The sequence below is a fragment of the Mus musculus genome, chromosome 16 (assembly GCF_000001635.26).
Source record: "Mus musculus strain C57BL/6J chromosome 16, GRCm38.p6 C57BL/6J".
Lineage (NCBI taxonomy): Eukaryota > Metazoa > Chordata > Mammalia > Rodentia > Muridae > Mus > Mus musculus.
The window spans coordinates 38,139,667-38,164,833 of NC_000082.6; the positions used below are offsets into that span (position 1 = coordinate 38,139,667).

General features: G+C 39.0%; 1 protein-coding gene and 1 non-coding gene across 5 annotated transcripts in view; both read left to right on the plus strand.

The window, feature by feature from the left end:
- The window catches only part of Gsk3b (glycogen synthase kinase 3 beta), a 157,084-nt gene that overhangs the window by 50,666 nt on the left and 81,251 nt on the right, over positions 1-25,167 (plus strand). For 2 of the 4 annotated variants that reach the window (NM_001347232.1, NM_019827.7), the window contains exon 2: positions 4,594-4,787. In NM_001347232.1, coding sequence (NP_001334161.1) covers positions 4,594-4,787 — 194 coding nt within the window. Of the gene's footprint in view, positions 1-3,572; positions 3,754-4,593; positions 4,788-25,167 lie in introns of those variants that run through there. The other 2 variants (XM_006522426.4, XM_030249221.1) reach the window with 2 other exon arrangements.
- Gm25617 lies at positions 18,342-18,473 on the plus strand. The gene has a single exon (XR_003952007.1). It is a non-coding gene; the product is annotated as a small nucleolar RNA SNORA17 (small nucleolar RNA).

Consider the following 25,167-nt stretch of genomic DNA (forward strand, 5'->3'; position numbering starts at 1 on the left):
ATGGAGACCATGGTCTTGAGGCAGAGGGAGAGTTTTATGTGTAGCTGTTGCCAACCTCATTGCATGCTTCAGGTCTCGGGAGCAGCACCTGGATGCTTTCAGGGCCATTCTCCTGGTTGTGGGACATAGTAACAGTCCCTAAAAACCTGTTGCTTTTTCTCAACTCTGGATTTTAAGAACTGGCTTCTTTAAGAGGAAGAACAAAAAAAGAAAGGGCTTGAGAGATGGCTCAGAGGCTAAGAGCACAGACTGCTCTTCCAGAGGATCCAGGTTCAATCCATAACACTCAAGTGGCAGCTCACAACTGCCTGTAACTCCAGTTCCAGGGGGTCTGACACCCTCTCACAGATTTCCATGCAGGCAAAACACCAATGCAGATGAAATTTAAAAAATTAATTAAAAAAGGAAAAAGACCCATTAAATTATTGGCTTTGCTAAATAAGCAAACTGCATTAAGATTTATTAATTCACATAATTGCATATAAAATTAAACAACAGTGCTAGAATCTCTTAAATTCTTATTCTTGAGTTGGGCTTTTGAGTTTTTGGATGTTCATTCCACATTTGTATTCTATACTTAACAGCCTCCAGTGAAACACGGTCTTTGTTTTTTTATGTATAAGTGTGTGTGTGATGGGTGTGAGCATCATGTATTCCATTGTGCACGTGTGGAGGCAGAGGACCTTTCCACTTTCCAGCCTGGGTTCTTTCCTTGCACAGCAGGCATTGTCACCTGCTGAGCCATCTTGCTGACTGGAACGTGGTTGTTACATTGCACAAGGTCTTTTCATGATTTTCATGAGAGGTGTATTATGACTGATATATTTCGGATTTCTCTACTGTGGTAAACAGCAGGGAGCTACAAGAGTCTCTGTCTGGCAAGAGGGTTTGGAGCTGTGCTAGCTAAGTGCCCCTGCTCTAGTGTTCAACCTAAGGGATGGTGACAGTTTTTAAAGACCAATTTTATTTTAATGGTTTGTGTCATGTAACTAGGGTAAGAACTGTTAAGCCATATATTCCAAGACATTTTAGTATTAGGCAGAGTGGTTTATCTCTTTTTCTAATGTGACAGGTGTATTATGATTTTTAGTTTTTCATGAGGATTTTGGGTTTTGTGTGTCAATAGTGCTCTAATGTAGTACACAAAGCAATGTAACTTAGTGGTGAGTCTTCAGTCACTTAGATGTCACAGACTTTAATCTTTGACATTTTTGTTTTGTCACTTTCTTTTTTAAATTTATTTTATTTTATTTTTCAAGACAAGGTTAATAGCCCCAGCTGCCCTGGACTCAATTTGTAGATCAGGCTAGCCTTAAACTCACAGAGATCCATCTGCCCCTGCCTCCTGAGTATTGGATTAAGTGTTTGTGCCACCATGCCTGGCTCATTTCTGAAGACAGATCCACACTGTTTTGAAGTTAAACTTTAAATAAAGCAGTCAGGAAAGCTTGATGACTTAGAAGTAAGCATTCTAGGATTATTGAGTTGTGTATGGCCTGAGAGCCATTGCTTCTTGGGTACTCTAGACATGGGATGACAGCAGAGACTATGACTCACAGGAGCTCTCTGCAGTTTCTCTAAGTGCTTAAGAGAAAATAGAATAAATCTTCTGTTTCTACTAAAGGATTGGTCACTGTCTGTTACAGTCAAACAGGAGGGTATCAAGACTCTTGGTGTGGTGATGTTGCACTTGGGGTTGAGGCAGGTGGATCTTTGAGTTCAAGGATCTCTGGTTTATATGAGGAGTTTGAGGGCAGCCAGATGTACACAGTGCACTCACACCTTGCTCCCACATCCACACTTCACCTCCAACATCCCCCAAATCTTGACTCGGCACACATAAAGCCTACTTAGTTTTTCTTCTCTACTTAATATTTTAGCAGTTACTTTATTTCTACCTTTTCCCACCTGCCGGTCAGGGTGCTAGATAACCTGGCATTACCAGGCTTAGGACTTGGCAATGGGGAACAGGCAACATCCCAGAGTTGTGTTGGTTGTCTTCAGTAGTGTGTCCTCAGTGTCCTGAAGCAGGAGGAGGCTCTGGGAGTCCTACCTGTGGAGGCACACTGCGAACGAAGGTCATCTTGGATGCTGTGTGCTAGGTGTGTCTTCCAGGAACCAATTCGAAACTGCGAGTCCTGATTTCTGTGTTGAAATGCCTTCATACAGTAGAAAGACATACTTTTTCTTTGTACTGTGGAGCCCAGCAACCATTCATAACATTATCTGCTCTAAAGTAGGAAAGCTTTGTTCTGTGAATTAGACATGAGGTTTGTAAAGCAGACTTATTTAGTAGAGTTATTAATCCAGAGTTCTTGACAATGTGGCTTTAACTTTCATACTATGGAGAAAACACTTTAGGAAATCGTTTCAGCTTTTTATTTTTTAAAAATAACTGGATAATAAAATGTATCCAGTACTTTGAATTTTAATTTTTTTACATCTCACTGCCCTGCATTTCTTTATTTAGAGTTTAAAAGACTATGAATCTATCTTTAAAAAATGAACTGGGTATGGTACTGAGGCAGAGGCAGGTGGCTCTCTGAATTCCAGGCTGACTTTGTATATATAGTGAGTTCCAAGATAGTCAGGGCAATGTAAAGGGACCCTGTCTCAAAAACCAAAAGTCAAAACAAAGAAAAAGAAAAAGACAAGAAAACTGAGGTTTTTTTTTTTTTAAAGGAGGATGGAGAAGATAGAATTTACAGCCAATTGAAAAATTGTAATTGCAATGTAGAGAGACCCTGTCTCAAAAACCAAACGTCAAAACAAAGAAAAAGAAAAAAGAAAAAGACAAGAAAACTGAGTTTTTTTTTTTTTTTTTAAGGAGGATGGAAAAGATAGAATTTAGAGCCAATTGAAAAATTGTAATTAAGATAAGCAGTCAGAATTTTGAAGATAGAACATGGTAGGTTTTAGAAGACACCTGGGTTATTTTATGAGACATTATGGCATAAGTGCGCATTTCAGAGCTGAGGCCTGCAATACATGTGTTGGTTCTGCTGCTTGCTGTTTGTATCCATTCAAAACATAGTGCTTAAATAAAAACTGTGATGCTGACGTGTCTGTCAACAAATGATGCTATGCTAATTTGAAATTAGCATTAAATAAATGATACTTTTTTAGTGTTTTGCCTTGAAACTGAAAACATAATGCAGACTACCTGTAAATCACCTGGCTACCTATCTTTAGAAGTCACTGATAAACTTCAGTTTTATATCTGATATGAAGGATATCTTAAGGAAAGGTTGACCTCAGTCATTGCATATTGGCTGTGTCTGTGTTAAATGGACATGCATATTGGTCATTGTATGCCACCAACATTTTAAGTATTCATTTATCAAGCAACTGGTATTTGGGCAAATGCTTAAGAGAGTCATTTCTTCCTTAGGTTAGGATGCGTTCACTTAGCATCTTAAAAGTAAAAGTCACACAATGGAAGAGAAACAGAGACAAAGATCGTTTATGAGGCCAGAGAACTTACATTATATACATATATTTTTATATTTTTGTATTGGTTTGGTGTTAGGTTTGTTAGGAAAGAGAGCAGGTTGGGGGAGGGGTTATGATTGTCGTTTCTAGGTGATTCTAGTTTCTGGAACTTAGGTGTATTGTGAAGTCACTTAAAGCTCTTGAGAGCCACCTGTGGCCTAGGAGAGTGTGGAGTTCAGAGCCGATTGCGGACTGCCTAGTTGGTCCTGAGCTTCAAGGGCTCATTTTGGCTTGTCGCTAAGGATGAGGCAACGGAAAAAGGTAAGGAAAGGTCTGTAAATGAGATGAAGGTGTGGCGGTAAGCCACACACACACACACACACACACTGGCTCAATTCAGAATGGAGTTTATTGTGCAGTGTTTTATGTTATCCCTAAAGTAAAAGTTCTTTTCCTCATGTGACTATATTCTCAAAGGTATTATTATACATACTTGTTGTTAAAAGAGAGTAAGATAAAAAAAAGCAAGGCCTTATTTTCCAAAGGTCAGAATGGTCAGGATGAAGTTGGTCTACTTACACATTTTTAGCTGTATTTATTTGTTTTCAAGTAAATGGGCTCAAAGATGAGCTAGACAGAAGTCATGAGGGAGCCCACTTTGACTTGGGGCAACCTTAATTTCATTACATGTATTTATATATATAGTCTCTCAGGGGTTGCCCTGATCGGCATTGGCCTTGCTTTGATTGCAGGGACAAGCCAGGAGGCTGGCTTCCCATCAGTAGTATTTAAACAGTACTTATTCTTCCAGTTTCATCCACACACATCTTCATCCTGTCTCCCCTCCCTGTTGTCTTCTGGTATTCACCCTTCTCCAAACCTCATCCCAACACCATTTGTACAATGTCAACAATGTATTTACATTGTAGGCAGTATTTTTCAGCAAATGATATTATGTATTTAAATGAAGCAGAATAAACTTAATTTGAAAGACTGAATAAACGGTGGGTTAAATAGCTTGTAATTGAAAACTATCTTACATGCTAAATTGATAAATATTTAAGTAAAGAATATATTTACTTTGTGTTGGCAGGGTTTTTTGTTTTGTTTTCTTTTTTCCTATACGTTTCTCATTTTTGATTTAAATCTCTCTTCTTGTAGGAGATAAAGATGGCAGCAAGGTAACCACAGTAGTGGCAACTCCTGGCCAGGGTCCTGACAGGCCACAGGAAGTCAGTTATACAGACACGAAAGTGATTGGAAATGGATCATTTGGTGTGGTATATCAAGCCAAACTTTGTGATTCTGGAGAACTGGTTGCCATCAAGAAAGTTCTACAGGACAAGCGATTTAAGGTAAGAAAACACAATGCTTTGTGTATCTTCATTGCTGTATATTTTTTAAAATTTTTATTACTCTTAACTACCGAACCATATCCCTTCCCCTTCCCCTTCTTCCCCTCTTCCCCTCTTCCCCTCTCATGCCCTCCCCTACTCTTCTCTACTCCTCCCTTCCCTCCCTTCCTGGGTTACTAGATAGCTATAGCCCAGACTTGCTCTGGACTTCAGCATCCTCCTGTGCCTTAGCCTCTCAGGCAGATTTATTGGATTGGATTTATTTTTTACTGATTTGTTTGTCATTTACTATACTTCTTAAATGATGAAAACCAGCAGTACGATTTGTGACTGGTTCTTGTTTTACTTTCTTGTTAAATCTCTCATCTTCAACCGACAACTGCTGGATTGGGAGTAAAACTGTATAAAAGTTACCAGTTGATTTGGAGAAGAAAGCATACATAACCATTTAGCTTGCCATACTTCTCTCCCGTCGCATTGACTTACATTTTTTTAATTATACTTATTTATTTGAGTTGTGTGTGTAGGGTTGAGGGGAGACATACTTATGTTGGGTCAAAGTGTGGCGGTGAGAGGACAGATTGTAGGACTCTGTTCTTCCCCCTGCGTGAGACCTGAGGATTGTCAGGCCTGTCAGCAGGCCCTTTGACCTACTGAGCTATCTTATTGATGGATTTTTGGTTTTCAACACAAGGTTTCTTTATGTAACCCTTGCTGTTCTGGAATTTGCTTTGTAGACCAGGCTGGCCTTGAACTCATAGAGATCTGTTTGCCTCTGCCTCCCCATTGCTGGAATTAAAAAACATTATCTGGTGTTCCATTGAATTTTTAAAGATGAAATTCTATAATTTTTTTATAGATCGTATAGATCCCATATTTTTTTTAATGTAGAACATAATAAACTTTTTAATCATACCTGGAGATGTTTAATACATTTATTTTAACCTTATGAATTTTTTTTTTAAACTTAGTTATTTTATTTAGTATTTAAAGAAGAATTTGGGGTGAGCCTTAAACTTTCAGTTACATTTATCTACTGTGGGGACGCTCACATGCTGTGGTACGTGATGGACAGGCTGGGAGAGCAGGCTCCCTCCTCGCAGTTTGTGGGTCCCAGGTGGAATTTAGATAGTCACATTTCCTGGTACGCTCCTTTATACACCGAGCCACCTCCCTAGTCCCTGGTAATTGTTTATAGTCTAATTTATTATCTGTTATAATGGATTACCTTTTATTTTATAATTGACCATAGCAACTACAAATAATGAATTCACATTTTTCCTTTTCAACAAATTTTTGTATTATTCCAATGACGAAGACTCTCATAGCAATGTTTAAATGTTGCCAACAGATCTGATTCTTGTCTTTTTTTAAAATTTGTGACTGGGAGGTCTAAATAAAGATAATAATGATTAGAAGAACTCTTTCTCCACGATTTTGTACTACTGCTTAGCTAATTGGGTCTTGAGAGTTTATGAGTATTTAAGGTACACTTTGGTTACTTGGCAATTTGAAAGGGAAGTGGGTCAGTCGCATTGTGCAGATCTCCTTCTGTGTTAGAGAAGGTTTTATGTCTGGATAGATAGGCCCCAAAATATACATGGTTTGTGCTAAATTCTACCTCATGAGGGTTGTGCTAATGCACATTCTCTTAGATGGTTATTTTTTCCATGGCTTTACTAGCAAACTTGCTTTACTTTTGAATTTTGCTAATCTGATAGGTGACAAATGATACCTCACTCTACACATTAGTGAGCGTTCTAAATAGACCATAATTTAGAAAGCTGATACTATTGTACCACACTGCCATGCTGCTACTACATGCTAGGAATTTAGCAGCTTAAGGAAGGTCCTAGATATTTCATAAAGCCTGGCTGACCCCTGTATAGTCTAACATTCTAGCCTTTTTGCTTATTTATATATATATATGACTTACTAGAGCCAGGTTGGTTGGAGGATAATGATACCCAGGGGATTTAGGGGTGCCTACTGAGTTCTTGGAACTTCTTGATGAACTCGGCACATTGTATGGACTCTGGCTAAGCTCTTTCCTCTTTTGGAATTTTTAATTAGGGTTAAATTGGGAAGAATAAGTTTATGACGGCATATTTTATTGGTTTTATTACATACTTTATCACCTACATTCAAAAAAGTGGTAGGCTGCATTGTTCAGCTCAGGGTCTTTCCACTAACTCACCCTTTCCTTATGGAATTTACTCTGTTCTTCTCCTTAACTATACAGATAGTTGAGGCCCTAATAACATTTGTTCTGTTGACCACTTTATTTTTATATATCATACAAATAATAATTTTGTTTACAATTTAAGTCATTTAATATGAGGGATTTACATAACTGCAGCTTCAGACTATTAGGTTTGACTAGATAGATAGAAGGATGGACAGACGGACGGGCAGACAGACAGACAGACAAAGAAACCAACTGGCTTATGCTATTAGTGGTATTGAGAAGCAGTTTGTTTTATTGTAAAAATAAGATGAGAGGTAATAAGACTGAGAAAAAGAAAAGCAAGAATAATTATCCCCATTGTAGTCATCAGCAGAGCTTTTCAAGTAATTTCTGGTATAAAAAGCTCTATTTTAATAATAATTAACCTGAAATCTGAATATTCCTCTTTCCCCATCTCTCCCATTTTACCATGACATATTACTTAATTAAAATTGGTGTTTGTTTGATAGGGAATGCTTGTGGTGTGGAGGTAACTTGAGCTAGCTATCTGATTGATGTAGGAGTTCTTTAATTTTAAGAAAGTCCTGAAAAATAAAAGTCCCAAAAAATTGAGTATCAGTAAACTGCATTTTAAATTAGTGACCTTAGTTTCATTAACTATTAATTTTAGTTCTCCTTTGCACTAAGTCATAGGTTTCTAGTCTTCTGTTTGGTTTCTCTTGTGGTTGGGATAAAGAGAATATAGTGAATGTGAACTCAGTACTGTTTTATTGTGAGTATGTATGCTATATATAGCATATTAGAAGGATGAGGAGAGATAATATCTGGTATGCTAAGGGATTTGAATTACTACAAGCTGCTGTTCACATTTTTGGTTTCTTTTCTCCTCTTTAAAAATGTCTTTGTACTTATTAAATATGGTGATCTTATTTTCAGGCAGTTTCAGTCACACACAAAAAATTTATTTGCTGTTCAAATTGATAAACAAATAGTCTTCATGTCCTATATAGACCATAGAAACTTATGTTTATTAACTGGAAGCTAAAACTGTAAGAAAACTGAAGAGCTGAAGGATGGACCTTGTAGAGCCATACACCTCATGCAAGTAGCACAGTCCAGTGGTCCTGAAAGATCCCAGCCTAGGCACCTGACACCCCTGCCCAAAGAGCCATATTTAAAACAAACAAACAACCCCCACCCCCCAACCAAAAAACAATGTGCATCTTAACTAACTACACATCCAGTTTCTCAAGATCTGCAATCCCGAAACTTAGGTTGAGCAGAGCTTCCTTAAGATAAAGCAACTTGATTTGGATAGATAAACCGAAAGGCAGCAGAGGAGATAGGGCTAGCAAAGGGTCAAGCAGAAAGTAGCCGAACTTAAAAAGACTAGGGAGAGAACCTGGAGCTTTCAATAAAGGTCCTATCTCACCAACACATTGTATATGGCTATACTGATAGAAGAAAGGTGATTTGAAGAAAAAGAAAACAAATGTAACTAACAACGTACTTTAGATTTAGGAAAATATCATAGTGAAGACATAGTGAATATTTTTAATAAAATCAAAAGTAAAGTCTTAAGCCTAGAGAAAAAGATATATATCCAAGGTAAAAGAGACCTACAGAATACTAAATAGATAGGATTAGAGAAGAAACTCATCAAATCATAGGTGAAGCATTAAAAACACAGAATAAAGGATGTTGAAAGCTTAAGACAAGATCAAGTAACAAAAAGCATGACCATCAGAATAACACCTTACTTTGGACAGAATCATTTAAAGCCAGGTCTGGGAGAGATGTATGCCAGACTCCAAAGAACACAATCATCAACACAAACATTATATTATACCCAACAAAACTATCACTAAATTTGAAAGAGAAATAAAAGTTTTTTCATGATTAAAGGAATTTATGATCACCAAGCCAGCTCTACAGAGGATGCTGGAGGAAATAGGAATACTTCAATTTGAAGAGAAGAGTAAACACACTTGAGGACACAAGGAATAAAGAAATAGTGCCAGGACAGCTAATGCCAAGAGCAAACAACACAGAAGCAACAAAATGGTAGGAATTAATAACACATCTTTCAATAATAAATTGTAATATTAGTGGACTCTGTTTCTCCATTAAAATGACACAGACTTGCAAATTAGATTAGAAAATATAATACTTTTGATGCCCCCAATTAACATCATTATCAAAACTGACACCACTTAAGGGTAAAAAGATAGAAAAAAGTATTCTAAGCAAATGAACTAAAAAACCAGTAGGTATAAGTATTCTAATATTCTAATTGACCTCAAAGTAATCAGAAGAAATAAGGAAAAATCCATCAAGAGGGTATTATAATTCTAAATATGTAGTAAACACATTTTTAAAAAAACCCTCAACTTCATTAAAAATACTTGTTAAATCTAAATCCACAGATATTCTGAAACTACTGAATGATAATCGAAAGGAGAAATCAAGAAAGAAATTTAAAAATTCTAAGAATTGAATGAAAATGAGAACATAACACACTAAAATCTATGAAACATAATGAAGGCAGTCCCAAGAAGAACATTTATAGCTCTCAATGCCTACATCAAAAACAGAGATCTCAAATTAATACCATTAATACATGTGACGGCCTTGGCAGAATAAGAACAAATAACACCCCAAAACAGTCTATGGGAAGAGATAATCAAAACCAAGGCTGACATGAGATGAAAACGTAAGAGATGCTGAGGAAGTTTGGAGAATTCTAAGGACACATTTTAAAACTCTATATCCTACTAAACTGAACGAATATAAAAGAAATGGATAGATTTCTAGATGACCTACAAAGTTAGTCAAAGTGAAGTATGATTCTAATAGCCCCAAACAATCCGTGAGATGGAAGCAATAAAACTCTTCAGGAGGAGATCAGGCCAGATGGTTTCGGTGTAGAATTTTACCAGACCTGCAAAGAAGACAAACTAATGCCAATGTTACTCAAATTATTTATGAAGTAGAAAAGGAAGGAATAGTTTCAAATTCTTTTTACAAAGTCAGTATTACTTTGATACCAGCTAAAGTTTCAACAGAAAAAGAAAACTATAAGCCATTTTTTCTCATATATATGATGAATATGGATGCAAAAATTCCCAGTAAAACACATACAAACTGCTTTAATCTTTAATTCTGTTGCTGTGAAGATACACAGTGACCAAAGGACCTCTTAGAAAGCATTTAATTGGGGCTTGCTTACAGTCTCAGAGGTATAGCTCATTATCTTCATGGTGGGGAAACAGGCAGACATAGTGCTAGAGAGTTCTACATCTGGATCTGTAGGCAACAGGAAGATAAGGAGAGCTACTAGGCCTGGTTGGGACTTTTGAAACCTCAAAGCCCAAACCCAGTGACATACTTCCTCCAATAAGGCCGCACCTCCTAATCCTTCCGAATAGTCACTCCCTGGTGACTTAGTATGGAAAACATATGAACCTATGAAAGTCTCTATTATCTAAAGTACCACATTCATCTCACCGATCCCCAAAATGCATTCACTTCAACTTCAAAAGTCCACATAGTCTGTCACAGTATCAACACTGTGTTTAAAAGTCCAAAGTTCAAAGTATCTTTTGAGACTCATGGTGATCTCTTAACTGTGGTCCTATGTAAAATCAAAATAAAAAGCAGACCACAGCTTCCAATATGCAATGGCATACGATATTCATAGCATTCCCAAAGGGAGGACAGTGAGTAAATACTGGACCAGACCAAGACCAAAAATCAGCCAGGCAAACACTAAATTCTAAATTTCCATGTCTGCTGTCAGAGTTCTTCAGATCTCCAACTCCTTCCAGCTCTGTTGACTGCAGCATACTTCTTTCCCTTGGGTTGGTTCCACATTCTGTTAGCAGGAGTCTCATTCTAGGCTTCTTCCTCACAGCTTCCTGCAATAGCTTCTCTGGGCCTCTGGTCAGGGATGCCTCTGGCACATGCCTGGCCTCAGTGGCTTTCCTTAGATAGATAGAGAGGGAGGGAGATTCCACAACCCCTGTCTTGTACCCTTAACCTTAAAGACAGAATCATGAGGCCAAAGCTGCCAAGGCCTGCTGCTTGGTGGGGCTGAACTTGGCCCCCTCATTCAAAAACATTTGCATCAGCTTTCTGTTGTTGATGGCTTTCTTCACTGCCTAAGCTTTTCTTTTCACAAGTTAGAAGCTTAACATCAGACTTACCTTTAAGCTTTGACTTCATCTTTCCCCAATGTTCTTTGTCCCCCAGCCCCTGCACAGAGTACATTCTGTATCTCTTTGTCCAGCATCATCCTTTTCTGTTATAATAACTAGTAGCCACGAAACAGAATTAATACTAGGCTATCTCTTCACTTTAGCCTGAGGCAGAAGTGTAGGACAAGGGCAAAAAAGCAACCACAAGAATGTTCTCTAGGCCATTCACTAGTATTTTTCCCTTCTGAACTGTCCTGAGCTAGGCCTTCCACAGTTCAGACTGCCCTCAGCATTGTGCTCCTACTAGAGCACCCATTAAGGTGTGCTTAAAGCATCTAACAGCACTCTAGTACAAAGTCCCAAAGACTTCCACATTTCCTTAACAAGCAGCATGGTCAAACCTGTCACAGCAATACCCAGTCCTTAGTACCAACCTCTGTTTTAGTCACTATTCTGTTGTGAAGAGACACCGTGACCAAGGCAACTCTTATGAAAGATAGTATTTAATTGGGAGTTTTCAGAGGTTAGTCTAATATCCTCCTGTTACAGAGCAAGGTGTCATGCAAGCAGACATAGTTGCTAAAGATGTTCTATAAGCCTGATCCATGGGGCCTGACATGTGCTTTTGAAACCTTAAAGTCCACCCCCAGTGACATACTTCCTCCAGCAAGGCCATACCTACTCCAACAAGGCTACATCTCCTATTGTTATAATTTTCCAAGTAGTCACTCTCTGCTGACTAAACATTCAAATATATGAGCTTATAGGAACCATTCTTTTAGTAAATTATCAGAATTTTAATATTTATGAAAATTTGATATTATTTTAAATAAGTATATATCATAAGCTTTCTATTTTTGAGGTTCTCACTATTTCAGTACATTCTGTGCTATTCTAAAAGTCGACACATATTCCAAGATAACTGTCTGCTGAGGAGAATTGCAAGGCCACTTAATTTCACTCAAACTCTCTCTAATATAGATTAACAAGATTGCTTCAGTTTTAAGTAAATATTATAGTTGATGACCATTTCACAAAATGTCTCCAAGTAAAATTTACATAAGAATAAGCTCACTTTCTATTTAGAGGGAAATACTGAGCATGAGATCCATCCCAGCACAGTAGCAGATAGATCTTTGTCCCTTCTCTAATACCCCAATGAAAACACAGACTGTAGAGATGTAGCTTCTGAGCAGAGTGCTATTGTCAAAGCTGTTGGTGTGTAATTGTGAAGGTTCATGGTGTTGTTATATTATAGTGATTAATATTTCATCATAAAAATTAAAAAGATGTGTGTAAGGCATTCCACATATTCTCTGACATAACCTAAATGAGCAACTGTTGGGCAATGTATTCACATTTCATTTAATTCCAGATCATATAGATTTTTCTTTGATAGCAGGATACTCCCTGTGAGTAATTTATTGGAGTAGTTATATTAGAGTGCTTAACTTCTATGCTCATTTCAGAATGTTTTGTGTGAATTGCTTGTCAAGGCTAAGCAAACTGGAGTATGGAAAGGCAACTTGGCCACAACTTCGTGTCAATAAACAGCAGAACCATTCTAACCTGAGAACCTGCATAGTTTTTCTAAGAATAGCTCATTAGCAAACAATGCAGTATTTAGTGATAAATACCACATGAACTCTTCTATAATCTATTGAATTGATCTATGATGTGAAATCAATAATGAATGAATTGCAAGAAAATGTTCTTATATGTGTTGTAATAAAACTTTATTCATAAAAAAAAGGAACCATTCTTACTGAGTCTAGCATATAAACTAAATTCAGTAACATAAAAGATTATAGGCTGTAATCAAGTCTGCTTCATTCCAGAAGTACAGGGATGGTTCAGTAGCAAATCAATAAAAAAACCCCATAATCCACTACATAGACTCCAAAAGAGCTTTGACAAAACCTGATCAATCCCAGAAAATACAAAACTTGAGGGCATATATCTACATAATAAAGAAAATATACAATAAACCCATAGCCAATATCATATGTATAAAGAAGAGCTCAAAGCAGTTCCATGAAAATCAGGGATAATACAAGGATGTCCATCCTCTATTTTTGTTCAATGCAGTGTTTGAAGTCTTAGCTAGAACTATAAGAAGTGAAGGAGATATTGCTTCTCGGCCTTTTGGCTAAGATCAAGTGTAGAAGTGAAGGAGATAAAGGATATACAGATAGGAAAGGAAGAATTCATAGTTTTCTCTATAGCCCATGAGGGGGAATCTTTTTACTAGCTCTGCATCTGACAGAGGGCTTGTGTCTAGAATATACAGAGAACTAAAACAAAAACTAAACAGCAAAATTCAATTAAAAACCAGAGCATGGTGACTGGGCTTTGGGGCACATGCCTTTAATTGGAGAGATAGAGGCAGGGAGATCTCTGTAAGTTCCTGGATAGCCAGGACTAGGTAGAGAAAGCCCATTTCAAAAGGGGTCAGGAGTAAGCATGGAGATCAGCAGAATGTTCAAGAGAAGAAAGACAGCTAGCCGAGAAAGACGTTAGCAAAATGTTTAACATCCTTACAACACCAAGAAAAATAAATTACATTTCCTAGCCATTATAATGCCTAAGACAACAAATGCAGGTAAAGAAAGGGAGCCACTGGGCCTGCTGGTGGGAGTGCAGGCAGGTGTAGCCACTGTTGGACTCAGTGTGAGACTTCCTCAGAAGTGCTAAAAAGAGATCTACCCATCCATCTAGCTATGCTGTTCTTGTTTATATACATAAAGAAACACTTGTTTTAATACAGGGATACTTGCTCATCCGTGTTCAATATGCCAGGATATGGAAATAGCCTAAATGTCTATCAGCTGATGCATAAATAATGAAAATATGGTATATATTTACACAGTAGAATACTGTAAAAACAAAATGGTGAAAATTTTAGTCAAAAGGTAATTCTGTGTGAGGTAATATAGACCTAGAGATAAATGTTGCATGTGTTCTTTCATCTTAATTTAACTGTGAACACTAGGAGCTGTAACAATTACTGGCCTGGCAAGACATGCCCACTGATGTGGTAGTGGCAGGACTGTAATGGGAATAACCAACCACTTTTTAAATTAGATTGAATCAGGCTGCACAAGTTGAAAGCCATATCTGGGCCAGGAACTTGTGGCTGGGTAAGTCAGAGGCCCTAGGGAGAGCCTACTACTCACTGTTTCTCTCCTAAGTGGAACATTGAAATGATTCCTAAGGGTCTGTCATTGTACTCAGACACAGTGCAGTCTTACCATTCATTAGAGAAACTGCTCTTTGTAGTAGATTATGGAGCGCTTTCCTCTGAACGGGTTCTCCATATCATACCTCTCCTCTTAAGGCTCAGGAGTCATGATAAAGTGAGTCTGACTTAGCTACAGTCAGTGGGTGACTGAAAGAAAACTCTCTTCTGGACACAGCAGGCAGGTACACATACGGCTTTCTAGTAGTGAAGACAGCATGCACAGGACCATCCCAAACCCAAACTAGACAAAAATCCCAGCATGGGTGGGGGTGGGGGTGAGTCACACCCACAAGCTATTGGCAGCTGAAAACTGTTGGAGAGGGAGAGTCCATTTACTTTAAGGGTGTAGCCCCTGGTAAATTGACCACACTCCACTGGAAGGCCACACATTCAGGAGTATATGGGAAACATCAGCTGTATTTGTGGAGGGGAGAGAAGTGGTTGGTGAGGAAGGGGATAGAGAGAAACACAAAAAAGGGGTTGGTATGGATGGAGGAGGGGGTTGATCTGGGAGACATGGAGGGAGGGGCAGATATGATCAAAATATGTTCTACGAAATTCTCAAATAACTAATTTTAAAATAAAGGGGATAGAGCTGGGTGTGGTGGCACGTCTTTAATTCCAGTACTAGGGAGGCAGAGACAGGCGGATCTCTGAGTGTGAGGCCAGGCTCGTCTACAGCTGGAGCTACACAGAGAAATCCTGTCTCAAAAGATCCAAACAATAAGAGATGGAGGGAGGAGTCAGTACTTCTCATAGTGCTAAGTTCTTAATAGTGGGCCAGCCCACCTGCAAAAGTGTGACACAATGAAATAGGAAAGTACATATTAAAAATATTACAACTTTGCCAAACAAGTCAGTCTGCTGTCACTTGCAGAGTCTAAACCGCATCCTTCCACGCTTCCTTACCTTTAGGGGTTCACTAAAAGTTTTGGTGTTAGTTGGACAGGTTTGCCGCTGTAAATCCTTTATTATAGCTTTGAGTGATATTTCTTGTTTCTCTGGTCTTAGCATTTTTATAGTAATGTGAAGAAATTCTTCTTTGGGTACATATGTTCAGAATTCTACTGCCTTTTATGCTTAGATGTCCTTTTATAGCCTAGATTTTGGGAAATTTTGTACATTTAGAATTTTTCTCAGTCCCTCCTCCTACCCATGGGTTTAGTTATTACATGTTAACATAACAGTTCTTAAGTATTTTGGGCATGCTTACTATTTTCCTTTGCTAATGTCTGAATGTAGTTTTTTTTTAAACTTTATTTTCAGTCTTTGATATTCTGCTTGGTCTAGTATATTAGTAGTAATTTTGCATTTTAATGTTTAATTCCTGTATTGGATAATTCGTATTTAACAGTGCTTGGGGGAAACTCCCCCAATGTTAATTTCTTTGCCAATTCTCTCTCTCTCTTATTTTGCTGGCTTTTCTTATTCAGGATTTGAATGAATAAATTTCCTAATTTCTTCAGTCTTTTTTTATATTCTTTGAATTAATCAATATTTTAACCATTACCCTGTCTTTTTTATGTGGTCATTAAGTTATAAAGAGTCACAGTTTCTTGTTTTATTCATCTTTGTTTTTATGTTGCTCTTTGTGCATCTTTGGTATGATTATCCCATCAGGTAATATTTGGGATAGAGGTCTGCCTGCCTCTGCATCCTGAGTGCTGGGACTAAAGGCATGGGCCACCACTAGTAGGCATTCTCTAAAAGAAAGGAAGGAAGGAAGGAAGGAAGGAAGGAAGGAAGGAAGGAAGGAAGGAAGGAAGGAAGGAAGGGTGGGTGGGTGGGTGGGTTTTGCATGTGTGTAAGTCTCTGAACCACATACATTGGTGCCCTTGAGTCCAGAAGGCGCCATTGGAACCTCTGGAAACAGAAGCTATAGGTGACCTCTAGTCCCTATCCTATTTCTTTCTCCAGGCTTTTCAGTTGACCTTTTATTTTCTGTGTTCTTCCTGTCTTTGAATGAGAGTCTATCTTTTGTTCCTTAGGTTTTACTTACTGCACCTCATAGAGGCAGCTTTTAATCCATCTTCTCTGTTCATCTTTGCCTATCCTAAGTAGTGCTTGTTTGGTTTATACATCAGCATGCCCTAGTGCCAGGACCACAACACAGCCCAGAAATCTGTGCAAGTTAGAGCACATTTGGTACTGCTGTTCAGGAGGGTGCATCTTTTAGAGCAGTAGGTTCCTAATATTGAATTGTGTTTTATGGTCAAATGGTGTTAGTTTGTTATGTTTTCTTAATGCTCAGATTATATCTTTGTTGACTATATTTTTTGGCTATTGGAAGTAATATCACTATGACTCTTTGTTTATAGTTATTGTTCAGACATTTGTTTTTCATTTACACGCACAGACACATGCACACACACACACACACACACACACACACACACACACACACACACACGCGCGCGCGCGCGCGCACACGCACACTGGGAGTGGAATTTCTGGGTCACATGGTGATTCTGTGATTGAAATCTTAAGGGAATGGTCACCTTTTTTTCCTAAATAGCGTACCATTTTAAAGTCCCATAATAGTGTTATGAGGACTGTAATTTCTGTCTGCACTTAACTTGAAAACACTTGCTATTGTCTGCTAGGTTTTTTAGTTCTAAATTAAACTCACCACAGTGAGTGATGCTTCACTGTCTTTCTTCTTTGTCCCCACATAAATAGCATATGAGTTTTGCTCACAAAAACCAGAGTATCTATATTTCATATAGACATATTTTGTGTATCTCTAATTTTGTTTGCTTTTACTTCATTGCAGCTATAAAATATGCTAGATACAATATTTGTCTTGATTAATTTGTTAAAACTTTTCATGTGGCTTTGCATGTATGTGATCTGTCCTTCCCGTAGTTTGATGGGTACTTGAAAATATTATGTAATATTAAAATGTAGGGGTTTGTATGTCTGGTAGGTCCACTTTATTAAGTTTTACTATTATTTTTGTGTGTATGTGTGCGTATGCAGCTGTGCCGTGGTGCCTGTGTAGAAGTCAGAGGGCAGTTCTCAGGAGTTGATTTTCTCCTTCCGTTCTATAAGTTCTGGGGATGAACTCAGCTCTCCAGGTCTGCATGGCAAGTGTCTTTATCCACTGAGCCATCTTACTGTCCCCTCAAATGTTTTTGTGTTTATTTCTTTACTGATACATCTGTGTGGGTTATGTCTTCATTACTGAAAGTGGAGATATTAAAGTCTATTACCATATTGTTCTTTAAGATTTGTCAGTTGATATATGTAGATGCTGTGATATTGGATGGATTTCAGTTGGATTCAGTCTTCTATCACTCTCCTTTTTTCTTTTGTTGGTTTTTAACTTAAAATTTATTTTAGCTAATATGCCATCCTACCTCTCTTCTGGTTACCATGGAAAATATCCTTTCTGGTTACCATGGAAAATATCCTTTCTATCTTCTCACTTTGAGTTTCTTCTACGTTTGCTTTAGCTTATGGTGAGTCTCATAACACTGCCTATGAGTAATTGAGTCTTGCTTTGCTTGTTCATCATTGACCCTGTGCTTTAGATTGGTGATTTTATTCTAAAGGATATTCTGGTCTTGTGTTTACAATTTGATAATTCTTTATTGTTTTGTGGCTTGTGGATGTGATCATTCTGCATTTGCAAAGATCCACTTAAGCTGATAACTTCTATTGCATATGAGAATTCCATATACTTTGTATTATTGATGTCATATTTTACATCTGAGTATGTTGTATGCCCATTAATGTATGTGGTAACTATATTTGCATAGAACCATATAAGTTGCTAACTTCTATTGCATGTGAAAATTCCATATAGTTTTATATTATTAGTGTCATATTTTACTTCTTGATATATTGTATATCCATTAATATTTTTTGTTTTAATTATTAATACTTTCATCTTAAATTTTTGGACCAGAATTAAAAGTAATTTACATCCTGCCCCTAGAGGCGTTGCAGGTGTGGCTGCTGTGTCACATGTGTGTCAGTAGGTGGCAGAGAGGAAAGAGGCTATGTCTACGCTCAGTGTTCTGATCTGTGAACATCTGAATGATTAGTAGCCAAACATTCCCTGAAAAAAGTGAGTCTGAAACCACTACCAGTCTGGTGCCAGAGGGCTTGGACAGGGAGCTAGCCTGAGACAACTACTACTCCTGTGCCAGGCAGACCTGGAAGGGCGCCCATGACAAGCAAGCTGGAGACTAGAAGAGATCTGCCTGGGGCCATAGGTCCCAGGTATGAGTGAGCTCAAGACAGATGGCCACTTGGGTAGGCCGGGAGAGGAGTGAGTCTCAGATGAGCATCAGACTGGTGCCATGGGAGCCCAATGGGGCTAGTCTGAGAATGAACCCCAGTCTTGTGTCACATTGGCCTAGAGGTACAGACCATGCTTGAGATGACCCCTGCCTGGTCCCGTAATGCACAAGCAGGACCTAGCACTCCTGAGACCACTTCCGAGATGACCCCAGACTCTCAGAGAATCCAGGCGCTACTAAGTGAGTGGTTGAGAAATGGAAGAAAAAGAGAAATAAGGAATGTGGTCACAACAAAGAGAGGCAAAATTGGACAATTACTAGTAGTGAGGAGCAGCCTCGTGTGAGTAGACAGTAATGCCACCTGAGATCATGGTCGGGACCTGGCCTTTGCTGCCACTGGAGGCCACATCTGCAAGCAGCAGTCTGTTGCCACCAAAAGCCAGGCAGACATCCCTGGTCTGGAGTGCCATTCGTGGCCTTGTTGATATCCAAGGGCTATGCAGAACTGGCCCCTCTCCTACCTGGGCATTGTGGGAGAGCTGGCTCCTAGAGGTATGTGTGCAGGATTCCTGACCCTGACTCTAGCCAGCTGCAGTACTCAGGAGAGTAGCCCTACATATTGCAGGAGCAGCAGGTGAGCTGGGCCTGAGGATGCGTGTGTGCATGGGAGAGCTGGCCCTACCACTCATCTCCCTGTGCTGGCTTAGATGAGGGAAAAATACCTCCCCTCCCTGCCTCCCTCTTCACCATTACAGCAGGTGAGAGCAGAAGAGCCGGCCCTGTCCTTCACCAGCTATAGCACTCAGAAGAGCATCGTCTGCACCTCCCTTGGGCAGCACAGCAGAGCTCACCAGGGTTTCTGGGATTATGGGTGTGAGAGCGCGAGAGCCAGCCCTGCCTCTTGCCTGTTGATGATGGTGTTAAAGAGGAGGGAGAGACACCTTCCTTCCCCTCCCTCATTTTTGGCAGACATTTTGGAGAGCTGGCCCTGGGATTCTGAGAGTAGGAGAACTGGCCATGTCCCTCACTGGATGCAATTCTTGGGAGAGCAGACCCTGCACCTCGCCTGGGCAGCAAGGTCGAGCTGGGCCAGGTTGTGGGACTGCAAAGCATGAGAGTCGGTGGCCTGACCAGATCAGATACCTCTCAGGCCCAGATCCAGGGCTTTGAATTGGCCTATTTCAATATCTACCCCATTGATGAACTGCTAGAGTGTACAAAGGGGCTGGTTCTACAAATCCAAAGCCTATCTCCATGACACAGAGCATCCACAGGATATCTGAGAGGAGTCCCAGTGAGGTTCCAGTATTGATAGAGTAGTAGAAGCCAGAGGACGTGTACCAGACCAGGGAGTCATTGTAGTGAACTTGTGCAGGCACAGAAGTGTGGACAAAAGGGTGTACTGTGGGACACACTGGGACACACTACAGCTTCCACAGGGAGATTTTTTTTCTCAGTTGTAGGGGAGGTTGCAGGGGTGGAGGGTGAGTTTAGGAGTGTTGGGGGGAGATGAGTGAATTGGGGTGCATGATGTGAAATTCACAAAGAACCAATAAAATTTTTAAAATGAAACTTAAAGTAATTTACATAGCTTAATTATCAGTCTTGAATTTTCAATATTCCTTTAGAATATATTGCTGTTTAGAATATATTTTTCTCACCAAGGTAAAATTTTAGCATTTATTACTAGTGATGATAAATACCCTCATTCTTCACTTAGCTTGGAAACTGATAGATACATCTATCTGGAGAAGGAAACCTGGGTTGTTTTTTTGTGATTGGTTTGTTGGATTTTGGTAGGGGTCAGTTTTGAAAGGACTGGTAGATTCCTATACCAGTAAGCCTAGCTCAGCCCCTGTCATTGTCTGTGGAGTTCTTTCATACTCTCTAAACGTTGTGTGTTCTCCACGGGTCTTGCTTCAGCATGTGTCTTGCCTCAGCACTTGCATCTGTCTCAGCTGACATCACTCTGCCAGTCAGCCCTAGTCTGGGGAAGCAGCAAGAAATTGCAGCACACCATGAGAAGATTTTTTGGCCCATTTTTCTCTAAGTAGTTCCGAGCAATGCAGCTCAACTACAGAATGTAAAGTGGACCAATACATGCGGGTCATTAGCGAGCGAAGAATCCTTCATTACATGTCCTTTCAGTCCTCTCTCCTATGTCTGCTTCAGTGTAATTGCTCCTTCACGAGTCTGCCTTAGCCTTTCACACTTCTGTCCATTTTAATGACACGTTCCTTCACATGTTTGCACCATCCAAATGACTTTCCAAAAAACCCTCAAGTTTCCACTTCGGCAGAGTTCTTCAAATTTAACAAAGCTAGGATATTAAAACTGTCTCTACTTGAGTGTCTATCAGTAAAAGAATTCAGAGATAGTAACTCATTCATTTGATTATTCTTGGAGGTATAACGTTACTAGCATGCCATTTGAGGGTCTCTGTTGCTTTAGTGTTGTCTGTAATCATGCAGGAGACAGATCTGGACATGCCAGTGAAGGGTTCTAGATTGGGTAATCGAGGCAGGGAGGACTTGCTCTATGGGAGGGAGATCAGCATTAATCACTGTTTCCTGAGGGGATGTCATTTGCCCAGCCACCTCACACTGGTTACCCAGCCGTATTTTCATACAGGCAGTGACATTTCCTGTAATAGAATGTGCTGTGCTTTATCATTCATCTAAATACACAGTGCTGATTTGTATTGATGTGAGATGATATTGTTATATGAGATCTAGGTTCTATATATATATATATCATATATATAACACTAAAATATCCCCGAAATATGGTATTTCAGAGTTTATTGGGGGAGAGCTGGACGTTAATGAATAAACACAGATTAGGTGTAATATGTTATTCTGAAAAAGAATGAAGCAAAGACTTGGATAAAGGGATGCTGGGGCTGTTGAGGTTGTGATTTAAGATAGGGTAAGAATGTAGCATTTGAGAAAACACCTGAAGTAAGGCGGGGGGGGGGGCTAGATTAGTAAGTTTTGCAGTTATAAGAAATTTGTTGTGCATGTGTGTGGGCATGCACAAGTCCAGCAGGTGTATAGGTCAGAGAACCTTCAGGAGTAGGTTCTTAACTATTATGTGAGCTCAGGGATCAAATTTAGGTTCTCCAGCTTGGTAGCAAGCACCTTTCCCCATGACCCTTTGAATATCTTTATTTTAAGTGTTGGTTTGTATCTTTACTACAGTCAAGATTGGAAGCATTATCTTTCCCTGTCATCCCTCCACCCCTAACACTCAAAATACCCCCAGCAACAAAAACTATCCTATCATCTGAAGAGATGGTGGGACCTGGGTTCTGTTGCCAGCACCCACGTGGTGGTTCACTACTGTCCATCCTCCCACTTTTAGAGAATCTGATATCCTCTTCTGGCTTCTACAGGTGTTAGGTGTACACATGGTATACAGACATAGACGGAGGCAAAGCACCCCTTCACATAGAGTAAACACATCTTAAAAGAATATTAAAGGAGTATAAGATTGTAACATAAAAGAATCACTTATAGTATATAACTTTGGGGATTATTTTTTTAATCTAATATTTTTCTAGAGATTTAGCTATGTTGTTGAGAATCATAGTGTGATATAGATGTACCATAACTTGTTTTATACATTTTTTCCCATAAAGGATACTTGGTGGCTGTTCACATTAGTTTGTGTTCCTGAGCAGCTTTTTGTATAAATATGACTTTCATTGTTAGGGAACAAATGCACAAGTTTGTCATTACTGGAATGCTGTGTATGTTTGGAGGTAGAGCCAACTGGTGGAATGTGAGGCCAGAGAGAAAACCGAATCACTACTGCAAGGATTCCTTAGGTACCTGGAGGCGTGCAATTGCCTGCACATGAGATGGGAAGACTGTGGGTGGAGCAGGTTTAAAGGCAGTCAGGAATTTGCTAATGACATGACACAATCTAAAAAGGAAATTGTTAAGTAGATAGTTCACTGGAGAGATCTGGCTTAGTGATACCCAGTTGGGAGTCACCAAAGCTGCAGACTGGACAGGATAACAGATAGTTGAAAAGAACTGAGAAACGTAAAGGATGAAAACCAAGAGAAGAAAGGGGGCAGGAGAGATAGCATTGAAGGAGGAGGAGGATGGTCACACTCTGTCTGTGGTCTAGTCTGCAGCAGTCTGAGATTGTAGGTCAGTGCTATTTTAGAGATGTATAGAAACGTTCTCATTTTCTTCTGAGGAGCTGTGTTTTGTATACTTAGCATGTCAGTGGTCCCAGAGCGGGGCTGAGACTTACCTAAGGGTTAACAAAATTTTGTATCCTTTCGTGTAAAATGATCCATATTTTCTCCAGGTGCATGTTCCTAAAAGATAAAAGATAAAAGATTTTAGAATTCTCACTATTTTAATAAAACCCTTTCAATCGCATGCTCCATGTTCTGTTGTATGGCATCTGTGTGCCTACTTGCCTTATTTTGAATGATAAACTCTGAGCACTGAAGTCTGCTTTATTATTGTTGTGTCTCTAAGTCAAATAGTAATATGAAGGCCAGAATGGGTTATATTCCATTGTTATAGTCAGAGCATGAGTTCTAACACACCTGTTTAGTTAATTTTTTTTTAAAATGAATTTTTACCTCTGATGTTTGCTAGCGTCTTTTTTAAGTAATATTTAAAAAATGTGCATTGGTGTTTGACTTGCATGTAAGTCTGTGTGAGGGAGTCAAATCCATGGGAACTGGGATCACAGTCGTAAGCTGTCATGTGGTTGCTGGGAATTGAACCTGGGTCCTCTGGAAGAGTAGCCGATGCTCTTAATTGCTGAGCCAATTCTCTAGCCCTAGTAGTATCTTTCTGAACCCTTCTATACTTAAAAGACTCTTTACAATGAGAATAATGATGTTGCCAACATGAAAGGTTTAAATTATAAAGATAAAGCTCCTAACATAGTATATATGAATATATATATAATCAGTCAGTACATTTTCAATATTCTGTAGTCATTGGTATCATCATCACTATTGCTAATAATTGTTATATTGACTTTTATAGACACAGCGTTTAAGGAATGCATTCAAGATAGCATTTACCTATATGCTAATAAGGCGTCTGAAATAAACTTTCAAGAACTTCATTTGGGTCTATCACAGCTGACAAGAAATATAAGTCCTCTACTTTTCTTTTTGTCACACAGTTGGTTCCTTTATAATTTGATATTCTATGTACTGGTTATAGTAGCATTAAAGGAAAATATTATAAATTCTTAGAATACTAGTGATTAAATTAATCTACAAAGTTTATTCTGTGTATACCAGGGGGTGGGAGTGATAGGTAAATATGATTATCAGAAATTTTTCTTTGTTTTCTAGAGCAATGATATACTGGACCTTCTTCTAGGTTTTTTTTTTTTAAATAAACAATAAAGTTTTATTAGAACATGGGCATGATCTTTTTTATTTTGTTAATGGCTATTTTTACAGTGTAGCCATACAGTTGAGTAGTTGCAGCAAAGTCCACATGGTTTGCCAGCCTGAAACATTTACTCTCCAGTCCTTCATAGAAACACCTGTCCTCTCTTGTTCTAGGGTGTTACTTTTGTGGCTTTTGTCTTATAACTTTTCATTTTTTTGCTCTTTACTTATGACCTATGTATAAATATGCCTCAATGTTATGGGGGTGGGGGATAATGTGACACCACTGTTTAGGTTCCCCTGTTTATTTTTGCTGCTGTTTTCTAATTAGGAGTCCAGGCAAGTCTGGGCATCTTTTCGTTCTCTATATACATTTTATGTCCCGCAGTGACTTCAGGAGCCCTCTTGTTGAGGAGGGAGTGAACACATGCAGGCTCCACTCTGCACCTTTCACCTTCAATGTCTGCTCCTTCAGGTGAACATGTACCAAGCTGAACTAACCTCCCTGTCTCCCAAAGAACTTTCTAGGCCAGGGGTCCCTGCTACTGTGTTAATAGCCATGTAGTAAGGAGCTCGAGAGATCCCCACATTCCACTCACCTGTTGTTTAGTCTGCCTCTTATACCTTGGTTCCCATCCCCTTTTGAGTGTTTCCTTCTCTATAGTCTTGGTTTTCTTTCTTCCCCTCATCCCTTAAAAAGTTCTTTCATAGTCACTAGTACTCCCCAAATTAAATCTGTTACTCAGAACACATCAGTGGTTCTTCCTTCATGGCTTGCAAAATTTTTTATCTTTGTATATAAGTCATTTTTTTTTCCTGACAGATTTGTAGACCTTTACAAAGTAACAAGCAGGTTGTGTTTTTTTTTTTTTGGGGGGGGGGGTGTCGAGACAGGGTTTCTCTGTATAGCCCTGGCTGTCCTGGAACTCACTTTGTAGACCAGGCTGGCCTCAAACTCAGAAATCCACCTGCCTCTGCCTTCCGAGTGCTGGGATCAGAGGCGTGTGACATCACGCCAGGCAGATTGTTGTTGTTGTTTTTATTTTTTTTCTCCTTGTTTTAGTTACTCTTCTATTTCTGTGATGAGACACCATGACCAAGGCAACTCATAGAAGAAAGAATTTATTT